General features: G+C 37.7%; 1 protein-coding gene across 8 annotated transcripts in view; it reads right to left on the bottom strand.

The window, feature by feature from the left end:
• Nucleotides 1–2710: 2710 nt before the first annotated feature.
• The window catches only part of LOC6039635, a 64739-nt gene continuing 46393 nt past the window's right edge, over nt 2711–21056 (bottom strand). For all 8 annotated transcript variants that reach the window (XM_038255856.1, XM_038255855.1, XM_038255857.1 and 5 more), the window contains exons 3-7: nt 20812–20890; nt 4681–4803; nt 4302–4440; nt 3510–4110; nt 2711–3449 (exon numbers count right to left, since the gene is read on the bottom strand). In XM_038255856.1, coding sequence (XP_038111784.1) covers nt 3145–3449; nt 3510–4110; nt 4302–4440; nt 4681–4803; nt 20812–20890 — 1247 coding nt within the window. In that variant the 3' untranslated portion in view covers nt 2711–3144. The remainder of the gene's footprint in view (nt 3450–3509; nt 4111–4301; nt 4441–4680; nt 4804–20811; nt 20891–21056) is intronic.

Here is a 21056-nt window from a genome sequence, read left to right as displayed (position 1 = left end):
CACCGCTGCTTTATTACTGTTTGATGGATGACCGAAGAAGATATAATTTAGCAAAAACAAAATACCTATATGACTATAGTAGCTAGCATCGTCAGAACGATTTTTGGGCTTCAACCAGGGTGGTGATATCACAAAGGTCCTTTTTATCATTAACAAATCAGATTCCTACTGATGCTCAAATTTTTGAACATTGTGATGGCTACCACCTCTCAGCAGTAGAATTCTATTCCATTTGAACCACTTTTTAAGTCAAATCGTCATTTTTGTTAAATCCTATTATGCAAGCATTTTTTCAACTTTTCTGTTGGCTTGTGTAATCTTCATGGGTTCAATGATTTTATAGAATACGATTTTTGCTAAGATTTTATAACAAACTTATTGAATTTATTTATCTGCTTAGTACTAATGTACCACAGACAAGCTAAACTTCATGCCAAAATATTCTGTAAGTCCTGAAGGGAGAGGAAGGCGTTACCTCTTGAACATCGAATGACTATGAATTCTCAAAACAACATCTAAAATGTTTAATGTTTAACACATTCTAGATCTTAATGCTTACCAATCACAATATAAAAAGTTATCTTTGAATAAAAAATTAACACAGTTGAAAAAATGCTTTAAATCTATTTCTAAATTTAGCCAAAGAAAATAAAAACCAAAATAATCATTCAGTAATTTTTTCTCACGCCCACGATTGCTCCAGAGTACCAAAACTTTGAACTCGATTTTCTCTGAACTGAGACAACATCGGTCGAAAATTTCTCCAAATTTGATCAAGTAAAAGTAATGTTACAGGGAAAAATGTGAACATAATAAATAAGTAATCTTTAAGAAAGCTCGAAAATTACTAAAATGAAAATTTGGTAAAATTGAATCTTCTTGAATCATTCAAACCCTAAACAAAACCTTTGAATAAAAATGTTTCATTGGTAACCTTTTTCTTCTATTTTTGAAATATTCGATGTTTCTGATGTTAAACTATTTCCTGATAAATTAGAGTTAAATAAAAAAAATGCAAAAACAGAAAATTTTTAAAAATAAATTTGCAAAGCTATTTCCGCATCTTTTCAATGATATAATAAAATAAGTTCCAAGATAAAAAAAATCAATTTCATGAGTTTTTGAAAAAAATTAAAAACAAGCATAACAAAAAGGAATGTATGCCGAAATGTCGAATGTCACAATGTCGAATGCCAACATGTCGAATGGACAAAAGGTCGATTTGACAAAAGGTCGAAAGCTTTTTTGTATATTTAAAAAAAAAAACGAAATGAGCCTCGATGCATAAACATTGCTATTAAATGTTGATTTGAACGGTTTTCAGTTGATTTTTTTTTTCATTAAAATTTAGATGATTTTGAAAAAAAGCCTTTGGTTTTTTTTGAGGATTCAGATTTTTTAAGGAGCTTTTACGACCATCATTTCATTTCATCTAAAGGAACTGTTCATGTTTGATAGAAAGTGATAACTTACAACACTCAATTTATTTTTGTAGATTATGCTATTTATTTAAAAGAACTACTCATTACGAAGAATGGAAAAAATTACAGAAAAATACGGATTTGTTTGTAGGAAAAAAGATTTCACAAAACTTTTTTAAAAGTCTGACTTTTTTTTGCACATGTTTAGAAACATGTATTGTATGTTAAAAAAAACACCAAAAATTTAGAATTTTGTTTCACTTTTTTTCACATTTGAACTTTTGTCCACTTTTGACCTTTTGTCCGTTTGACCTTATGTATTTCGACCATTTGTCGTACATTTCAAACGTATTGTATTATTTAATTCAATTAGTTTTTATTAAAATGATTTTTTTTGTTCTAAATAAAAAAAATGACCTTTATGGGTCAATGTCGATTCGAAAAGTACATTAAATTTCCTTTTAAATGACATGTTCCAAAAATAATTTACAGGCAAGTTCCGGAAAATGGAAGAATTTTTAAAACTTTTTTATTGTTTTTTTTCGATAAAAAAACACGTTTTTCTGGAATTCTGAATAGGTCATAAAATCGGGCGTCTAATTTTACATACAAGTTCCTTTGACACCAAATTTCTATCTCATCCCCGTTTCAGGCTGCAAATAATTGAAAAACACCTCTTTTTTCGCATGTTCAAAAATGGAAGGGGTCGTACCGCCCCTGCGTTACTAGATATAAAAAAAACGGACCTCATATTCGTGATCAGGGACAAAAGTTACCCCTTAAGTCAAACTTTTACGCAAATCGAAGAGGGGTCGGGGCAACTTTTCCCGATTTCGTGTGAGTTGGCGGAGAATTACTCACTTTTTCAACACGTCTCTATGCATTCAGCAATGCATTTTGCTAAAATGCTCAACCAAAGTACTTTTCTTAAATATTTAAATCATTTTCCTAACTGTATTCTCAAACATCTCAATCATCGAAGATATTTGCAAATATTTTTCAAAGTTTATGTTCAGATTAAAAACGAATCGACATTTTTTATTGCATTTAAAAAAAGTTGTGCAATTAAGAAAATCATTTATAGACAGTCTTTACGTAAATTGAATTGAATTGAATTTTGAAGAAAATTTAGTTAATCTAATGTTGGTCGATAATTATATGTTCGCCCTTTATTCTTAGTGTTTCTCTCTAGATATACTCACGTGTACTACGAATAGCATACTCTCTGGGCGCATTATTTTTCTTTCGAGTCAATGGATTTCGGAATCATTTCATCAAAACTACAGCAATCTGTGTTAAAACTCGTTTAATTCTGGTTAAAACCATTTCTTTTTCGTTTTACATCGAAAAATCACCTAAATCTGTACGCAGAGCAGCAACAAATTTTGTCATAGAACTCGTAATACCTAAGCGCGCTTTAAGGGCGGGAAAAAAGAGCGTTAAACACACACGTACACACGTACACACAGACTAACTGAACAATCTCAACGTATTGCTTAAAACAGCTATTTTCGTTTTTGTTTGCTTTAGTAGTGTATAGAATTCACGAAATGCTAAATACATAAGCTTTGAAATTTTCTTCGCGACCTACCCTCACGCGGTTTCATTCAAACAAATCACATCCAAGTTCGCGTACTCGTTTCCACACACTCATATTAAGGGAGCAATAAATCAAGCGTTTTTATCTTTTACGTCCTAGCGTTCTTCTTAGGTGATGCACCGTTTAGCCGTACCTCCGCTTGGGGAGCTGCATTCCGGAGCTGCTGCCTGCCTTGTGGCAAAAGTGCCGCATCGTGGAATTCCAGCGGCCCTCGTGGCACTCGAAAACGGACGCCGACCGCAGATGGGGCGGGATCTCGAAGTGGTCGTTGCACTTGATCCGACAGACGGTTCCCGTCGGAACGTACAGGTCGTTGCCGGAGGTGGGCTTAATTTCGCACGCAAACCGACCGTTGTTCGGGGGGATCTGGTAGGTGCAGTCGGAACCGAGCTGGGTGTCGGTGTCGTACGCGTAGTCGTCGGAAACCTCTGTGAAGTTGGAGAAGATCAATAAATTAAATATTGATGCTGTTCAGGGTTAACTCTTACCATTATAGCTGCAGTACGGTTCCTCGCCCTCCCAGGTCTGCTCCTCGCTGCACTCCACAAACGCCCCCGGTGCGCTCAAATATCCCCCGTTCCTACAATGGAACGTACACTTCGATCCCCAGATCTGCCCCAAATCGCACGCCACCTTCAGATCCTTGCTCTTGGGGTGATATCGGCCGCACTGCTTCACGATCACTTTGTACCGCAAGTCACACGTCTGGACGACCTTGCCGGAGCGCGCGTTGACAACCCGCGTCAGAAAGGAGTATGGAACCCCGCCGGCCGAGTGGGGCAGCACAAAGTTGAACTTGTTCCCGAACAGCGTCTCGAGCTCGTACAAGTCGCGTGAAATCGGCTGGTTGCGGCAGGTCGTCAGCATCGGCGGCTCGATCAGCACCCCGTCGAGACCCTTGCGTGCGATGGCGGTCTTCTCGGCCGGACACTTGATGCAGAGGCCGTTTACGACGGTTGACTTGACGCCCGGCTCGTGGAACGAGCGGCGGTTTCCACCGGTGGTGGCGATCGCCGCCGAGGTCCAGTCCATGTGGCGTTGACGGTGCTGGGCACGGTTTCTGCCGTGGTGGGGCTTCTGGCGGTAGACCTGCGTGTTTAGTGGCAAGGGTTAGGTTGGACTTGTCAACGGGATGTTTTAAGATTTCGCGTACTGATATCAACAGGGTGGCTACTCTTGATTTCAAACTGTTAAGAACTCGTTATTTACAAAACTATCTTTTTTTGTACATTAAAATTGCGAGTGACCACCCTGCTTCACACATTTATCCAAATACTCACGGCCGTGTCCAGCTTCGCGGTGTACGCCAGCGTCCTGTTCTGGTCCGGCTCGAGGAAGGCGCGTCCTCCGCGGGGCAACGTCACGGATCCGGTTTGGACGTGCTCGTACATGTACTGGGTCTTGTTGAGTCCACCGTACCTGCCAAAGTGGAAGCCGTTGTAGTAGTAGAAGTAGGTGACAACAAGAGCTTTGAACATTGATTAATCGTCCCATGTTAGACAGCGTCAATAGGTGTCGGCCACGGTGGGGCAAATCGATTATTTGATAAAAATCTATGGGTATTAAAACAGTCTCTCAACAGCTGCGTATTATCCGCGTCGCAAATCGCGTGATTTACTCCAATCTGTAGTTGCTGTTATTTGAGTCGTTTAAGCTTACCGGTGGTGATCCGCAGGCTTAGCACCGTTGATCCGGACAAGATCGTTGCTGCGGCTGATGGCGCCACTGTAGTTGCTGCTGCTGCGACTCGATCGAGGATGATTTATGTGGAACGGGTGATTCCTGTGAATGGCGAAGGTGGTTTCCAGTGATTAATTGTGCGTTGGAGGATATTACTTATCGCGGGAGTGATACAAATTACTATAGGATGGTAATTAATTTCTCGTTTAGTAATTGATTGAGATTGAATCACATTGTAGACGCTATCTAAGCGCATTTTGTAGTTGGTTGCAAGAAGTATCAATTAACAGCCACTTGCATTCTTGTAGAAAACTTAAAGTATTGCCGTAATAACTCGTTTAACTTAACTAGTTTCGCTCCGGTCTCACAAACGTGCTCCTCTACAGCTTTGCATACCAGAAACACGCCCATCCCATATAAGAAGCATCCTGCTAACCAGAAACGGGGCGTTATATCTCGATGAAATTAATCTTGACCTAATCAAGTTGTTAAATAACTCACTTAACCGCTTATCTTCGCATGTTCGTATGAGCGATAAGGTAAGCAGGGATGCTAAGATGGCACTGAATTGAAGAATATTCCGAAACGACGGTAATGGTATTAATCATTAAAAAATTCAATGAACAATTCAACCATTTTATGATTGTTTCAAAAATAGCTATTGCTTTACTTTTTGAGGAATTAGATTTTTTCCCCCAATTTTTATCATAATATTCCGTTAAATCAAGAATTGTACCAAAATTTACAGAATTCGGAAAAAAATATTTTTCATCTAACAAATACATAAATAACTTCAAAAGTTCTGAGATTTTTCGTGAACAAAATTTGGGTCAGGTCATTTTATGGGAAATTAAATGTACTTTTCGAATCTGCAATAACTCAGAAAGGTAATTTTTTCACTGTCCTATTCAGTTTTTTTTTTCTAATCTAATCTAACCCTAGCGCAGCCAGTCTTTCGAGGGCATCCTGGAAAATGCCTTAGGTTGATTAACGCCTAGCATCCTCTTGTCATTATTAACATTTGCAGTACCCCATTGCAATAGATTGCATTGAAACATCACAAAACGTTTAAGCGGCCAGGCCAACTGCGTAAAGTTATCCGCAAAGATGATTCGTTGACGTGGATTGAGTTTGAGCATGAATGTTCCTGTTTATTAAAGCAATGAATCGTTGGGAGCACCATGTTAAGAAGTTTTGGTACTCCGGGACCCTCTTTGATGGGACATCGTATTTCAACAAATGCCCTGGACACTATTTGCCATGGTTATAGCGCCACAATTCGCTCACTGTTGGAACACTGTCCTATTCAGTTTTTTTCTTCAAAATTCGTATCTCGGAATCCTGTAATTTATTATGTAAAAACTCTCGAGAAATGTGATAAAAAAATATTCTCACAAAGACTCTTTGGTCCCGCGACCTCCAAAACAGCATTGTATGTTTTCATACGACCTTTACAAATGTCAGGGTAGATTTTTGAAACTTTAAACTATTTTTCCTCATCTAATCTAACTTTTAGTTCGTGTCTGTTGGGGACCTGGTTGCCTTCGATAAGTGGTCCGTGGTTCCGTTGGTAGGTCCCAACATAGACCGATAGTAGATTGGGCGCAGATCCATCTGCGCACACACACACTGCACAGTGGGCGAAATGGTACCCAAAATCGGACTTAATTGAACGCGGCTGGTTCCCTGGTATGAAAAATAGTGTTTCTTATGTAAAAAAATCCGGGGAATCGATTGGTGATGGTTTCATCCACCGCACGAAACGGCAAAGGGTCCATTTTGCCCCAATTCCCCATTTTTTAACATTTTTTCTTGAAAATCGGTCTGTATTTAGAGCGAAGGCTTTATGCGGCCATCCAAAATGCACTTAACTTATGTGAAAATGCCCCAGGAATCCAGTGAAAATAACCACTTGCACCGCAAATACCATCTAGGGTCCATTTAACCCCAATTCCGCTATAAAAGCATTTTTGGCCATTTTCAAATGTTAGGTCAGATTTTACAAATCTGAAAATATTTTTATCGTAAAGATCAGACAATTTTACATAAGAATGACGATTTGCACTTGATTGTTTGACACATTTATGTTGATATAGAAATTAAACTAAATAAAAAGATTGAAGAATCAGTTTTGGGCCAATTTTCCCAAACGCAGAATAAACTGCATTTTACATAATTTTTATTTTTATCAACATAAATGTGTTAAATTATCAAGTGCAAATCGTCATTCTTATGTAAAATTGTCTGATCTTTACGATAAAAATATTTTCAGATTTGTAAAATTTGATCTAACATTTGAAAATGGCCAAAAATGCTTTTATAGCGGAATTGGGGTTAAATGGACCCTAGATGGTATTTGCGGTGCAAGTGGTTATTTTCACTGGATTCCTGGGGCATTTTCACATAAGTTAAGTGCATTTTGGATGGCCGCATAAAGCCTTCGCTCTAAATACAGACCGATTTTCAAGAAAAAAATGTTAAAAAATGGGGAATTGGGGCAAAATGGACCCTTTGCCGTTTCGTGCGGTGGATGAAACCATCACCAATCGATTCTCCGGATTTTTTTACATAAGAAACACTATTTTTCATACCAGGGAACCAGCCGCGTTCAATTAAGTCCGATTTTGGGTTCCATTTCGCCCACTGTGCACTGGTTGATAAGGTCCAATTAGTCCGCGGGAACGACTCTCCGGGCTTCCGGGTGACGGTTTCGTGGTCACCGTAATAAAATAAAACACGCGAATTACCGTAAACTACACAAATTCTTACAAGAACGTTTATTTCTAGGACTGTACAATAATTTAAAAGCGCCGCGCCGCGGGCGCGACGGTCACCCCGTGACCTTTCTTCTTTGGGGACCTTTTTCCAACTTAAGTTTAGTTCTGTTTCGTACGATCGCTGAACCTAGTGCGATGTTTTCATCCTCGGATAGAGAGAAAGTTCTAGGAGAGAGTTCTCTCCGCTCAGTCTACCGAAACCCTCAACAAATGACCCCCGGTCATTGATGATCGCTTGAGTTTGGTCCAGTGCAAGTCAACCTGACTCTCCAACAGTGTCCAAGACTGCTAAAATCGATTAAAATGGCGCCAAGTTATTATTTTTGAAAAACGTGGTTTCGGGAAAATCAACAAAAATTGCATTTTTTGCACCACCCTTACACTGTAGATTTCCTAGTGGAAAAACAAATGAGCAATTTTCTACGAAATCGAGTTTTTTTTTTAAATTTTGACTTTTGTATTTTTGAATCCGGCTGAAACTTTTTTGATGCCTTCGGTATGCCCAAAAAAGTCATCTGCATCATTAGTTTGTCCATATAATTTTCCATACAAATTTGGCAGCTGTTCATACAAAAATGAAATATGATAAGTCAAAAATCGGTATCTTTTGAAGGAATTTTTTGATCGATTTGGTGTCTTCGGTAAAGTTGTAGGTCCATACCTACACTAAACTGAATAAAATGAGTCACGGTGAAAATTTGTTTGGTGATATTTAATTTTACTTTAAGTCACTTAAATTTATTTTGCAAAAAAAAACACTATTTTTATTTTTTTCTGATATTGATGCCTTGGTGCTGACTTTTCAGAAATTTCCAGGTTGTGCAAAAAATCTATGACCAAGTTATGAATGTTTGAATCAATACTGATTTTCTCAAAAAATCGAAAAACAGGTAGCAAAAAAAAACAACATTATTTTTTCATGTTAAATCAAATTTGCATTTAACAAGTACTCCATTGAAATATAGATAAAGAGCACCGTTTTCAAATTAGAGCCATTTTTAGGTAACTTTTTTGAAAATAGTCGAGGTTTTTCATTTTATTAAATTATTGCTATTGTGTTTGTCCACTTTTGAAAAGCTGAGAAAATTCTCTATAATTTGCTTTTTTGAACTTTGTTAATACGAGCCTTAGTTGCTGAGATATTGCCATGCAAAGATTTAAAAACAGGATGATTTATTAATGTTTTCTAAGTTTCACCCAAACAACCCACTGAGCAATTCTCTACCAAAACCGGAAATGGATTTTATTTGTATTTTTTGTGGGGGCCTTCCCTATGACCAAATATGCTATTTTGTGTCATTGGTTCACCCATACAAGTCTCCATACAATTTTGGCAGCTGTCCATACCAAAATTTTTTTTTGAAGGTGAGCAAACATGCCCAAGTAACATTTTTTCCAGGAGTTCTACAAGAGCTCTTCAAGATAGCTACAGCATAGCAGTTTGGACCGCGGTAGGATAAAATTCTCTTCAAAACTTCTTCAGGAGTTTGGAAGAGTACTTGAAGAGAGTTTTATCCTACCGCGGTCCAAACTGCTATGCTATAGCTATCCTGAAGAGCTCTTGTAGAACTCCTGGAAAAAAAATTTACTTGCGATGGGCACTCATTTAAAAAAAACTTAAAATAACTGCAACTATTTTCAAAATGGTTTTAACTTGAAATCGGTGCTTTTTATCAAAATTTCACTCATATACTTTTTTTTACTATTTTACATCAAAAAATGGAGTTGAAAAATTTGTGCGACCGATTTTTGAATTTTTCAAAAAATCAGTATTAATTCAAAAAATCATTACTCGGTAGAGATTTTTTACCCGTTTTGGAAATTTCTGAAAAGTTGGTATTTTATGTCCCCTAAAATATATCAGAAAATAAAATAAAATTAATAATATTGTTTTGCCTTCCTCACTGAGGTAAGGCTATAATCCTGCTCTAAAAATGAACTTCGTATAAAAACGTCGTAGACCCACCTTCATGTATACATATCGACTCAGAATCGAAAACTGAACAAATGTCTGTGTGTATGTGTGTGTGTATGTATGTATGTGACCAACAAACTAGCTCATGTTTCTCGGCACTGGCTGAACCGATTCGACCCGAACTTATTGCATTCGACTTGGCTTAGGGTCCCATAGATCGAGTTTTATACAGATTGAAGTTTCGATAAGTAGTTCAAAAGTTATGTATAAAAATGTGTTTTCACATATATTTGGATCTCACTTAACTGTATGTAAACTATGTCCGGGTCCATCATCCGACCCATCGTTGGTTATGTTATCAAAAGACCTTTCTAACGAGTCCAAAACATTGAAGATCTGGCAACCCTGTCTCGAGATATGGCCTCTTAAGTGATATTGATGTACTTTTTTGAAGCCGGATCTCACTTAAATGTATGTAAACTATGTCCGGGTCCATCATCCGACCCATCGTTGGTTAGGTTATCAAAAGACCTTTCCAATGAGTCTAAAACATTGAAGATCTGGCAACCCTGTCTCGAGATATGGCCACTTAAGTGATATTGATGTACTTTTTTAAAGCCGGATCTCACTTAAATATATGTAAACTATGTCCGGATCCACCATCCAACCCAACGTTGGTTAGGTTATCAAAATACCTTTCCAACGAGTCTAAAACATTGAAGATCTGGCAACCCTGTCTCGAGATATGGCCTCTTAAGTGATATTGATGTACTTTTTAAAAGCCGGATCTCACTTAAATGTATGTAAACTATGTCTGGGTCCATCATCCGACCCATCGTTGGATAGATTTTCAAAAGACCTTTCCAACGAGTCTAAAACATTGAAGATCTGGCAACCCTGTCTCGAGATATGGCCTCTTAAGTGATATTGATGTACTTTTTTGAAGCCGGATCTCACTTAAATGTATGTAAACTATGTCCGGGTCCATCATCCGACCCATCGTTGGTTAGATTATCAAAAGACCTTTCCAACGAGTCCAAAACATTGAAGATCTGGCAACCCTGTCTCGAGATATGGCCTCTTAAGTGATATTGATGTACTTTTTTAAAGCCGGATCTCACTTAAATGTATGTAAACTATGTCTGGGTCCATCATCCAACCCATCGTTGGATAGATTTTCAAAAGACCTTTCCAACGAGTCTAAAACATTGAAGATCTGGCAACCCTGTCTCGAGATATGGCCTCTTAAGTGATATTGATGTACTTTTTTGAAGCCGGATCTCACTTAAATGTATGTAAACTATGTCCGGATCCACCATCCGACCCATTGTTGGTTAGGTTATCAAAAGACCTTTCCAATGAGTCTAAAACATTGAAGATCTGGCAACCCTGTCTCGAGATATGGCCATTAAGTGATATTGATGTACTTTTTTGAAGCCGGATCTCACTTAAATGTATGTAAACTATGTCCGGCTCCACTATACGACCACACGTTGGTTTGGTTATCAAAAGACCTTTCCAACGAGTCCAAAACATTGAAGATCTGGCAACCCTGTCTCGAGACATGGCCACTTAAGTGATATCGATGTACTTTTTGGAAGCCGGATATAAAAATAGATGAAATTTGTGTACAGCCATTGTTGTGAGGAAGGCTCCAACCACATAGGTGGATTAAGTTAGTTTTTTCACAAGTTATGGTTTAGTGACAAAAAGTGAAACTAAAAATCATCAATTTTTTCCGTGTACCATTTTTTTCAGTGTATTACTTACCTTCCAAATCCAAATCGATCAAAAAATTCCTTTAAAAGATGCAGATTTATGAATTTTAATGCATCGTTTTTGTATGGACAGCTGCCAAATTTGTATGGAAATTTATCGCTTCGCTTCGCTTCGCTAGGAGACGGTGATTTTAGCGGATTGCAGACTGGATTTTCGCCATGTGATGTGACGATTGTCTGAGCCCAAGTTGCCTAGGAATCGATAATTGGGAATAGAACCAATTCCACCTGAACCAGATTCTCACCACCATGGCAGCCGCTCCCATCTCCACCGCGCACCAGGGACAAGGAAAGGGAATTGGAAGACGGGAAGTGTTGATGCTCCACTTTTTTAAGAGTATTAAGGGAAAATCTCCACGGTATCCTCAAGTAAGTTTCGCTTGGAGTTGGACGGTTTTTGGGAAGGTGAATGGTCTGAGGAGCCACCCTAGGCGAGTGGTAACGACCTTTGGCATTGTTGTTCGAATTCTTCGTGTGTTCTCATTTCTAATGGGAATGGTTTCAATTCTTCTCATCTCTTATTGGATGAATTCTATCAGTCGCCCAGGCTATTTATAGCGAGGTATTTTTAGATTCAATTTCAAACTGCGCTTGCACAATCTTGCATGCAATCTTGTTTGAGTTCTGATGTTCAACTTGCATTCAATGTGATTCTAAGTCCGATTCTTGGATTCAACTATACCAGTCTAATTCCTCCTCAAGCTACCAATGCTCCACGGTTAAGTGGAAAGCATTTTGCTTGCCAATCCTGAGGACAGGGGATCGAACCCCGCCGTGAGCTTGTAGTTTTTTCATTAATTCCAAATTCAATGAGTCCAGAACTTTCTCGTTGGGAGCAGATGGGTATCGAACCCAGAACCATTCGCTTATAAAGCGAACATCGTAACCATTCAGCCACGACCGCTCCTCCAAATTTGTATGGAAATTTATATGGACAAACTAATTATGCAAAATGGCTTCTTTAGGCTTACCAAAAAAAGTTTCAACCGGATCAAAAAATACAAAAAAATCTAATGACCGAAATCTCAGAGAATTGCTCAAATAAAAAAGCGGTCTAATTATATTGGCCGAAGAAACCCCCAGATAAATTTTTAGTCCGATCGGGGAACTATTTTTCTAACCATGCTGTTTTCGTGGAGAATTGCTGTATATGAAGATGGGTCTTCGTGTTTATCTATTTTTTTTCTCTTCTAAAAAAAAATATTTTTTTTTGGTTTTAGTTAGTTGGTGAATATTTTTGAATAAAAGCCTCATTAAAAATCCCATAATAGATTTTATTCTCAGGTGTGATTTGAATGCTTGTTTAAATATATACCAACAATCTATTCCTCTCCTAAACGACAATAAATCAGTTCATGATTACAATCTTTGAAATCCAACGTCACTTCTAAGCCAGACAAGGGGGACAATTAAACGGGACAGAGTCGCTTTCTCAAGCCCCTCTAATTTTCAAATCACTCTTAATGCGATCCTAAGTAAGTCAATATTCCGGTGCCTCTTTCTAGGTTGGCTGGTGTGCAATTAATCTGCATAATAATCAATATTTATACACGTCGTGTGAAATGATAGTCATCAAATCAGCATCGTGTGATCCTTATGATTAACCTCCGGCGGCGGCGTCAACTCTACGACAAGCCTTCTTTTTCTAAAGTCAGTGTTTGCCGCACTTCATACCAGTTATGGTGGCAAATTGCTTCATTTGGTTCAACGGTTCGGGTCATGAGTTCAAGTTGTAAAGTGCGAACTGTCGGTTTCATTCAGCATAACTCACATAAGTGATTTGCCAGTCAAAAAATTGAGGACTATTATGGGCGATAAATGGCACACCTTAGGACTGTTGTTGGGATCATGTCGTTGAAATTGGGTTTTGCACAGAAATGTAAACAAACGTAAATGTTTGTGCAGGCCAGAGGTGCTTTCTCAGTGATTAACGATCAATTCAACGGGTATAACTGACTGCAAGTGGGATTTGGTCGTTTGGTCGAATAATGTTAGGTCGAATTTGAAGACTTTGATGTTTTAACACTCCGATTGTTAAGGTGCAAATTTGAAGTCTTTCGACGATCTGATCATTCGACCAAATGACCAACTCTGACACTACAAACTTCGACCTGGTCATAAACCCCCTACGAGTTGGCTCAGAAAATGACCGTTTAATTGCAGTGCTGGCATCGGGTCAGTCGGCACACGCACGGTAGACGCCGGCGCGGTCTTTGGTGGGCTGCTCCATGACCAGACCCCATAAAGACCCCCTGCGCAGCTGCTACGGATCTTGGCTTGCCCAAAGTCCGGCCGAGAGTTGAGCCGTATCTGTGTATGTGGGCGCCCCCCTGCAATTAAATCGTTAAAGTTTATTGGAAGATTAACTGGCTCAATCGGAGCTGTTAAGGTGTGTAATTATTTATTCTGCTGCTCAACGGACTTCAACGTTGAGGCAGGTTGTTGTGGGGGCAGCAGGTGTTTTCGGGATCGAGTTCTAAATTCGAAGTCGATAATTGATTGATTGTGAAAATTATGCTCGCACGCTGAAATTGGAGGTGTAAGATCGAAATTGGAGTCTTGGGGCCGGATGGTGTTGGGAGGTTACGGCCATGGCCACTGGGGCCCGGCAGGTGGTCGCAATCAGGTGTTAATTGGTGCGTTTTGCGGAAGTTAGGCAGATGATGGGGAGGTTTTCCGACATTTTTGAAATTGGGTTTATCAATTCGGGGAAAACAAAAGTAGTGCTGTGAAATCTCAGTCAATGTTGTAGAAATTTCTGATAAATTGGCTCAACCCAGCTCACTTCCAGGTAGCTCAAACATAACTCAAGATAAAAAATAGTTTCCACTTGTCTGCAGATAGCAAAATGATTAAGCAACTAAGTTCTCCACCGACCTTCGTACGATACCAGCCAACCAAGATTTCATAACTCATTCTAATTCCAATTTACGATTAAATTCCGTCGGCGCGCAAACCAGTCAGGATAAAGTGCTGAACTCATTGTATTATAAATCTGCGCCGAAGCACTGGTCGTAAAATTTAAAGGAAATCAAAGCGCGAATATGCTAATCAAAACTATCAATTGAATGCACCTTCCAACCGTGTGTGTGCGAAGATTTGTTTACAGTCATCGTATTGCAGGTGTATATGCATACCTTCTCCGCTTCAAGTGGGGCCAGGAGGCGCCCCACGGACACCGGCCAATGGAAATTAATTAATCGACAGTCCCATTGAACATTGAATTTATTTTATGCTAATTCGTGTTCCTGCGCGGTATCTCTCTCTCTCTCGGCCAAAAGGAGTCTGAATAATTGAAACATGTAGTACCTGGCACGCCGTTTTAATTAAAACCGATTAAAGTCGATTGGCGAAATGCTTCGAATTTATCCCAGCTAATCACAACACTCAACTTATGGCCCTCGCGAGTGTCCCTTTATTATCTCCCGAGAGGACTTCTACGACATCGACAGCGAGTCATGCCGAGGAACATCTCAATTCACTCTGCGAACGTCACGTCCCGCAGATACGATTAGCGTTTTAATGGGTTCCCCTTGCCTGTAGATATATTTTATTACTTAAAGTTGTTGCAACGTTAGCCGTCACCGATATTGCTCTCTGGAGATAAACTTTACCGGTTTGTAATTACTCCATAGATATGGGCGGATCTTGAGAGCGACCTGTTGAGAGAAAAAAAAACAGGTAGCTTCTTGAAGAGATGATAGAGGATTGATGGTGCGAATTAATGAAGGATTCGCAGTGTAATTGGGTGGAGAATTACATACCTCCTTTTGTCATTAAAACAATTATGAATATCTTTGAGAAGTTGTGTATTTTTAAAAAGTTCAACTCCATTTCTCTAACAGACTAAATTACCCCTTTTGTTGATATTAAAAAGGTTTTATCAATTTATCAATTAATCAATTTATCAATGCATTGAATGATTGGGGTTTTTCAAACATTTCCAATGCAATATTTTTTTTAAATACAAAAAAAATCACAAAACTTCGAATTTTTGAAAAAAATACTCAAAATTTAAGTTTTTTAAATTCTGGGTATCAAACGATCGGGATTTTGTCATATATTTCAAAAGCTGTATTTTTTTTTAAACTATTAAATTTTCACAAAACTTCGTATTTGCAAAAAATATCATTTCGTATAATCGTATTTTTTAATACATTTGGAATGTAATAACAACATTTTTTTGATAATGCAAAACAATTTCACATAACTACGTTTTTTCGAAAAAATACTCAAAGTTTAATATTTTTTTAATGTGGTTATCAAATGATTGCGATTTTTTCATAAATTTCGAATATAGAATCATTTTCTTGAAGACACTCAAACTCGATAAAACACTCAAAATTTCTGTTTTTTTTTTCAATGTGGATATCAAATGATCGGGATGATGTTTTCATGCATTTCGGAAATTGAAATTTTGAAAATGGTTTATTTCACAAAACTACGTATTTTCGAAAAAATCCTCAAAATGACAGCATTTTACAATATGGGTATCAAATGATCGGGATGTTTTAATAAATTTGAAAAGCTTTAATTTTGTTTTGAAAATGCTGATTTTTTTTTTACAAAACTACGTATTTATACTCAAAATTTCAAAGTTTCAAAATTTATTACATTCGAAATGTTTGGAAAATTCCAATTATTTGTTTTTTTTTCGAAAATATGTAGTTTTGTGAAAATGTTGGGTATTTTAAGAAAAGGTTGTTAATACATTCGAAATGTTTAAAAAATCCGATCATTTGATACCTCTATGGTGAAAACCTGATTTTTTGAGTATTTTTTCGAAAACACGTAATTTTCGGAAAATGTTGAGTATTTTCAAAAACTGTTGTGCGAAATGTATGAAAACATACCAATCATTTGATACCAATATTGGAAAAAAATTGAATATTGAGTTTTTTTTCGAAAATACGTTGCTTTGTGAAAATTTTCAGCATTTAAAAAAAATATGACAACTGTATGACAAAACACAATCATTTGATTCCCTCATAACAATAACAAATATATCCCATATGCGGTGCTATACCGAGGCATGACTGCACAGTGTACACTAGGATGTAACAAAAATGACTTTTTGGCGGGCATTCAAGGGGTTGTTCCGGTGGGCATACTAAGCCCAAATCCAAAATTTGAGCTTGATTGGACGTCACAGGAGCTGGCGCTTTGCATTTGAATTTTAAATGGGATTCAACCCGTAAAATAGATTTTTTTCAAAAATATCACTTTTTGAGGCATTTTGGCCACTGAAACGTTTATTTTCAATATCATTAGCGTGTAGGCCAAATCTTTGTGCATCTTTTGTTATATATAACATTGAAATTTAGAGCACCCTGGAGCTCGGTACAAGCCTTCAAAGTGTGGCATTTTTTCAAAAAAGTAGGCCCCGGCAAAAAAAAGATATGCGTCGCGCCTCGCGACGCCCTAGACGCCATTTGATTATGCTGGGGCAAATTTTTCGAAAAAATGACAAACTTTGAAGGTCTGTATCGAGCTTCAGGGTGCTCCAAATTTCAATGTTATATATAACAAAAGAAGCACAAGGATCTGGCCTACTCGCCAATGATGTTGAAAATAAACTCTTCAGTGGCCAAAATGCCTCAAAAAGCGTCATTTTTGAAAAAAAATATTTTTTACGGGTTAAATCCCATTTAAAATTCAAATGCAACTCCTGTGACGTCCAATCAAGCTCAAATTTTTTGATTTGGGCTTAGTATGCCCACCGGAACAAACCCTTGAATGCCCGCCAAAAAGTCATTTTTGTTACACTCTACACAGCAAAAAATCCGATGGTAAAATCGCATGCAAAAGCATGCACATCACCTTCGTCAAAATAAACACTTAATATTACACACTGCATGTACATTTTTTGCAAACACAAAAAAAAGTTGCAACCGACGGGATTCAAACCCAGCACCAACAGAATGGACTGGCGCCTTGGCTCGTTCGGCCATCAGACTGGTGAAGAATTAAAATGATAAACGCATATATGAGCTTGACATTTCGGTCAAGTAGGTTTCCCATACTGATGTGCTACTTATTTCAGGGTGTAAAATCACATAACATTTCATAAAATAATGCAATATTTATTTTACACCCAGGCCTTTTACACGCAGCTGGATTACTACTTTTTTAGCTGTGTAGTGTACACACTCACGATTGACATTTTCCATTTCTCTCTCATTCTCGCTTCCACGATCATCCCTGGGACGGGACGGCTGGATAGAGTCTTCTTTTTGAGTGTTTACGTTTGTATTCTTCTTCTGTTTTTTGCAAGAAAATTTGTGTTCGAAAACAAATATCAAGCAATCTGTGATTCAGATAGCTTGACAATTCAAATTTTCTTGATGATGTTTTTCAACTCAGTGCTCAAGCATGCGGATGACTTTTTCTTTGGTTGAAGTGTTGTTTAGTTTTTCCTCGCAGATTTTTTTTTTTTGAATTTGGCTGTTAAAATTTGCGTGGGTGGAGAATCCTGAGTTTATGTTCCATCGTTTTACGGTGGATCCGTTCATAAGGAGCTGCAGGATACAAATTACTTGAAATGGTTGGCAAATCAAAGATGAGTTAAAAAAATTTCACTTCTTCAATTTTTAATGTGTTTTTTTTATGAAAGATTTTTAATTTTCATTTGGATGTGAAAAATGCAATAAGATTTAAATGCGTTTTCTTACTTCAATCTAAAAAAAATCCTAAAGAGCCTGCAAGTCATTAAATGGGAGGTGAGATTTTTTTTTCTTAGATCTGCTCCTGTCGTTGTCCCGTTACGCAAAGAAAGTAAATAAATCTTTCCCAGTTCCCCAAAGAGGAGCACGTCGAATTCAACGGCAGTTTTTACTCAACTTTAAAGAAAGTTAACATAGGTCGCACGCCCTAAGGTGTCAGAATCGAAAGAAATGGCTGGTAAAAATTCAAATTTGTACCAAATCATTCACTTCAAAGAGCAAAAAAGTTTGTTTTTCAATTTGTGGCAATGTGTTGAAATAAAAAAAAGCGAAAAAATGGAATAGGCTAAATTGTGGCCATTATTTTTGCTTTTTTAATTCAGTTCTACAATGTTGTTTCTTCACGCCACATTTTAATTTCATGAGAAGCACAGGTTTAATATTGTTCAATCTAGATGACATTTCTATGTAACGCGCAAAAAAAAACAAATGGGCAAAAGAATAGTCAGTTCCAAGGTCAGTTCATGAAATGTATTGTTTTTTTTTTTCAATGAAAATGATAAGTCAACATTCGGTGTACGATAGAAATAAAAGCCTTTCAATTGAAAATATTTTAATCATCGGGATCGGCAGCCGAAATGCAATTAACAATTATTTGTGAAATTGATTTAATTTTTTTTTCAACTCAAATTACAATACATCTCATTTTCTCCTCATAAGAAAGGACTGGTTTAGGTTGACAGAAGCGGCCATGTTGAAAGTGGTTTAGTTTGACAATAGGTTTTTTTCTCTTTGTTTATTCCTCCCAGGATCATCCTACCGCAACAGCGTTTAACCACAAAAGCCGCCACAAAACCAAAGTTCGCAAATGCAGTTTAACGGGACGTCATGCGTGGTCGGCTTCTAATTGCCATCTCGCGTTCTTCTATTGCAGTTTTCGGAGAGATTAAGAGGCTCAGCGGTGAGAGCGCATAGTCGAGGAAAAGCGGAAGAGTGATAGAGAGAGTATGACATCGCTGGGAATCATGAGACACAAGAGAAATTAAAAGTGAGAGTGTGTGCAACTGCACAGAAAGTTTAACTCCATGTTGCACACACTCGCACATTTAGAGCCTAACATTTCAAGAGGGCATAACATTTTTGTAAACAATAGTGTATCCCTTTCACACACTGACAGTTTGCATAAGGTGTGAGAGGGATACACTATTGTTTACAAAAGTTTTGTGCCCTAATGAAATGGAAAGCAAGATTTAATTTCTCGATACTCTCGAATGTTTTTGGTGCAGAGATCAATTGATAGCTTTTCTATCACTCATTTTGAGCCTAATTTGTTAAGCTTTAGGGATCGCTGTTGAGCGTTGAAGTGTGAATGGAAAAAATCGCGTAAATGTATGAAGAAAAACATAGCATCAGGATTTTGCTTACTGGTGGCACATGTCTCGCCCAAAGTTGTCTGATTGTGAGATTCTTGTAGGAAATTAAATTTCCTACAACATCAACTTTTGTTTACTTGTTTTAACGGAAACATCAATGACATTTTCTAAACTTTTAAATATTGATTTGTGATTAGCAGATACACATAGTATTTTTTTGTAACCAATTTTGTTTGATTATCAGCACTTAAGTATTTTGGAATAAATTTAAATTTTTCAGTTAACAATTCTGATAAAAATATTCCAAAAACAAAAAAAAACAGGATAGAATGATAATCAGAGCCATAGCGGATGCTGGTAAATTTGTGGGTTTTCAAACAAAGATGAAAATTTTGACCTGAAAGTTGCTCGAACCTTGGATATTACAAATTTATTACATCGACCAACAAAATTTGTGCACAGGCTCAACTCGAAAGAAAGCATGAGCTTCGGGGTCCCCAGAAACACGTGCACTTTGAATTCTTCAAAAATATTTAGACAGGGTCGCAATTTATGAGCTGTATGCAACAGCGACGAACCACCCTAATTCTTCCTACAAAGTTTCCTGTCTCCAAGGCTAAGTTCCGGTTTACATTAAAATTACAATAACCGCTTTGGTTGTCTGTCTCAAAGATAAACTTTGCATTATCACAAAATTATCACCATTTACTGCCTCAATAACATCTTCACAACCGTGTAATCCGCTTGTCCGCAACCGTTTAATCTACCAAAGAAAAACGATACTGTCGAACGCCGCTGGAAACCACTTTGTTGGGCATCTCTGCTTAGTGGCTTGTCCCTAGGCTCATTAAGCACCCTCTTTATGCAGCATCATTAATTAAGATATTTGCCAAGGGGGCAAGGGGGAAATGCACCCTGCTGTTCGCACAAAAGATGTGCGAAATCGGTGCACCAAACCCGGCGAAAATCAATTTGTTCACGTCAGTTGGTATAGAATTCGTGATATTTTTTCCATTTTTTTTTTTTTTGTTTAAATTATGATTTTGACCCAGAGAGTCTGGACCGCGCAAAAAAAAAGTGAGGAGCCATCTGGGCCGTAAATTAGCATTAACTGGGAGCAATTTCTCATATTTTATCATTGTGAGAACGTCGCTAACGCGTTGAAATCTGGCCGAAGCAGAGAGCCTTCATTTTATGGGCAAACTGCACCGAAACGGTTTGGTATGACACCAAAACGTCCGCCAAGTGGGGTCATTAATCAACGATTTGTTTGCTCGTTAACAAAGGTGATTTTACGCGCGGTGCGCACGCCGTGTTAAGAAGGACGTAATTTTACGTGGAATTTGGCGTCATTCCTTCAGCACTGCTGATTAAAACAAGAATTTATGTGGCAAAAAAATCAATAACTTGTTGAGGTAAATGCAGCAAATAATTGTGGAGTGAATCTCTGGAAATTCAGAAATTGTGAACCTTTCTTAGTTTTTTAAGAGGTGTGTCACTTTTTTGATAAGTTATTATTTTAGAATTTAATAGAACATTTCATATAAAATTTTACATAAAATTTACTTATAAGCATGAATTTCCAAAGAAATAGTCAGTTCATACCTGCTGTGGTTGCCGCTCTGTAGTTCCGATGATCTTCGAACTGATGCATCCCTCGCGGAGGCCGCAACGAGGTGATGTTCTGAAAAAGGGACAAGAAAACGAAAACAATTTCAAAAAAGTGAAGGTACATTCTACAAAAATAAGGCGTACTTGAAGGGGCAACAAGCTATCGATCGTTGACAACAAAAAAAAAAAACTGACAACAAGCTCGTTGAGAGAGGAGGTCACTAATGAGATTCTGGTTA

The sequence above is a fragment of the Culex quinquefasciatus genome, chromosome 2 (assembly GCF_015732765.1).
Source record: "Culex quinquefasciatus strain JHB chromosome 2, VPISU_Cqui_1.0_pri_paternal, whole genome shotgun sequence".
NCBI lineage: Eukaryota > Metazoa > Arthropoda > Insecta > Diptera > Culicidae > Culex > Culex quinquefasciatus.
Note: the sequence above shows the minus strand (reverse complement) of the source record. Positions and strands in the feature narration are given on the sequence as shown.